Source organism: Plecotus auritus (assembly GCF_963455305.1).
Source record: "Plecotus auritus genome assembly, chromosome: 4".
Taxonomy (NCBI): Eukaryota; Metazoa; Chordata; class Mammalia; order Chiroptera; family Vespertilionidae; genus Plecotus; species Plecotus auritus.
In genome coordinates this window covers 4,503,730-4,505,228 of record NC_137775.1, presented here as the reverse complement: position 1 = coordinate 4,505,228, position 1,499 = coordinate 4,503,730, and the positions used below count along the sequence as shown (strand labels likewise).

Genomic DNA, 1,499 nt, shown 5'->3' with positions numbered 1-1,499 from the left:
GTGTACAGTTAGGGCTTTCTCTGTGGCAGGGAGATTTCTGAAGTAATGTGTAATGATGGAATGGAAAATAACTTGTGTCCTAGTTTATAGTTCAAATACAAGGTGATTATTATCAATGCATCCATGTATATACATCTGTAACAGACAACTCTCTTAAGTCCTTCCTAAGTGTCAGGGACCCTTCTGAGTACAGATTCATTCTTTGGTGTGTTTTTTATTTTTTTTATTTGAAATAAAAATAGATTTATTAATACCTGTCAAAAACAGAATATATTATAACTATTTAGATTACCCACTTTATTGATAGGAAAAAAATTCAATAAGAAACTTGGCACACTGATTTTCATCTGCTAAATGTTATCAACTGGTGTATAATAATAACTAGTTAAGTAAGAAGAATGCAAACCAAGAGACTGACAGAGGCCTCATTTCCATAGTTAGATCCTTGATAGGCTTTATCCTGAGAATAGCAGGGAGCCATTGAGAGTTATTGAGCAAGAGAGGGTCATTGTCACTTTGGTGGCTAGTGTCAGGGATGGAAGAATTGCTCAATCCCTGGTCAGCCCTTAAATCCTAGCCACCTCCATCCCTGAGATTCATTGTAGTATTTACAATTCTTAAGCTGGCAGGCAAGGGGTGTCCAAAGGTCAGGGTTCAGAGGGAGAAATGGTGCCTGCTACCTTCTGTCCCCAGGTCGCTGGCCCCAGGCTGAATGTAATTGTCCTCAATGAAACCATCATCATCATCATCTTCACCGGCCTCCGAACAGATCCCCTTCCTTGTCCTGGGCAGTGGGCGGTGCTGGTAGCTGATGCGGTATTTGCGGCAGAAGTGGCATTTGGCAGCAAGTGCAATGAGGAGAGAGAGGACCACAGCTCCCAGCACAACCCCCACCAGCACAGGCCATGCCCGGGCTCCAGAGCCTGGCCCATGGGTCATGGCCGATACCGTGGGGAGTCCCGAGGGTCCCACAATGGTTTGGTTTGTGTCACTCATGGAGTAGCTGGGAGACACCTGTGAGCTTTGGCTTGGTCAGAAGAGCCCTGGCTCCAAGCAGATCCCAGGTGAGAGGCAGCCCTGGGGCACAGATCCTGTAGGAACTGTGCACAGTCCGTGGAGGAAGCTTCCGGCTGGGGATTTGGTGTTTTTTTTTAAAAAAAACACACATTAAAAAACACACCAACCATTTTATTGAGTCGTGGTTGGCATACAAAAGGCTGTATATAATCAACGTGTACAATGTGGTAAGTATATACCTGTGAAACCATCACCACCATCTGTACCAGAAACACACCCATTACCTTCCAAAGTCTCTTCCCACCCTCTTAATTGATTATTGTGTGCGTACGTGATAAGAACACTTAACACAGGCCCTGCCCTCTGAGCAGGTTTTAAGTGTGCAGTTCAGTATGGTTAGGCACAGGCCCTGTGCTGTACAGCAGACCTCTAGGCCTTCCTCGTCATGCATGACCAAGACGAACACCTCTGCATGTCCCCTC

At 45.5% G+C, this 1,499-nt stretch overlaps 1 protein-coding gene across 1 annotated transcript; it reads right to left on the bottom strand.

Annotated features, from left to right (window-relative positions):
• Positions 1-654: 654 nt before the first annotated feature.
• On the bottom strand, positions 655-996 carry LOC308246083 (type III endosome membrane protein TEMP-like; the record flags this gene model as incomplete). The annotated part of the gene is made up of 1 exon (XM_080664011.1): positions 655-996. One exon carries the CDS (start codon positions 994-996, stop codon positions 655-657), a length of 342 nt encoding a protein of 113 aa, XP_080520137.1.
• Positions 997-1,499: the final 503 nt, after the last annotated feature.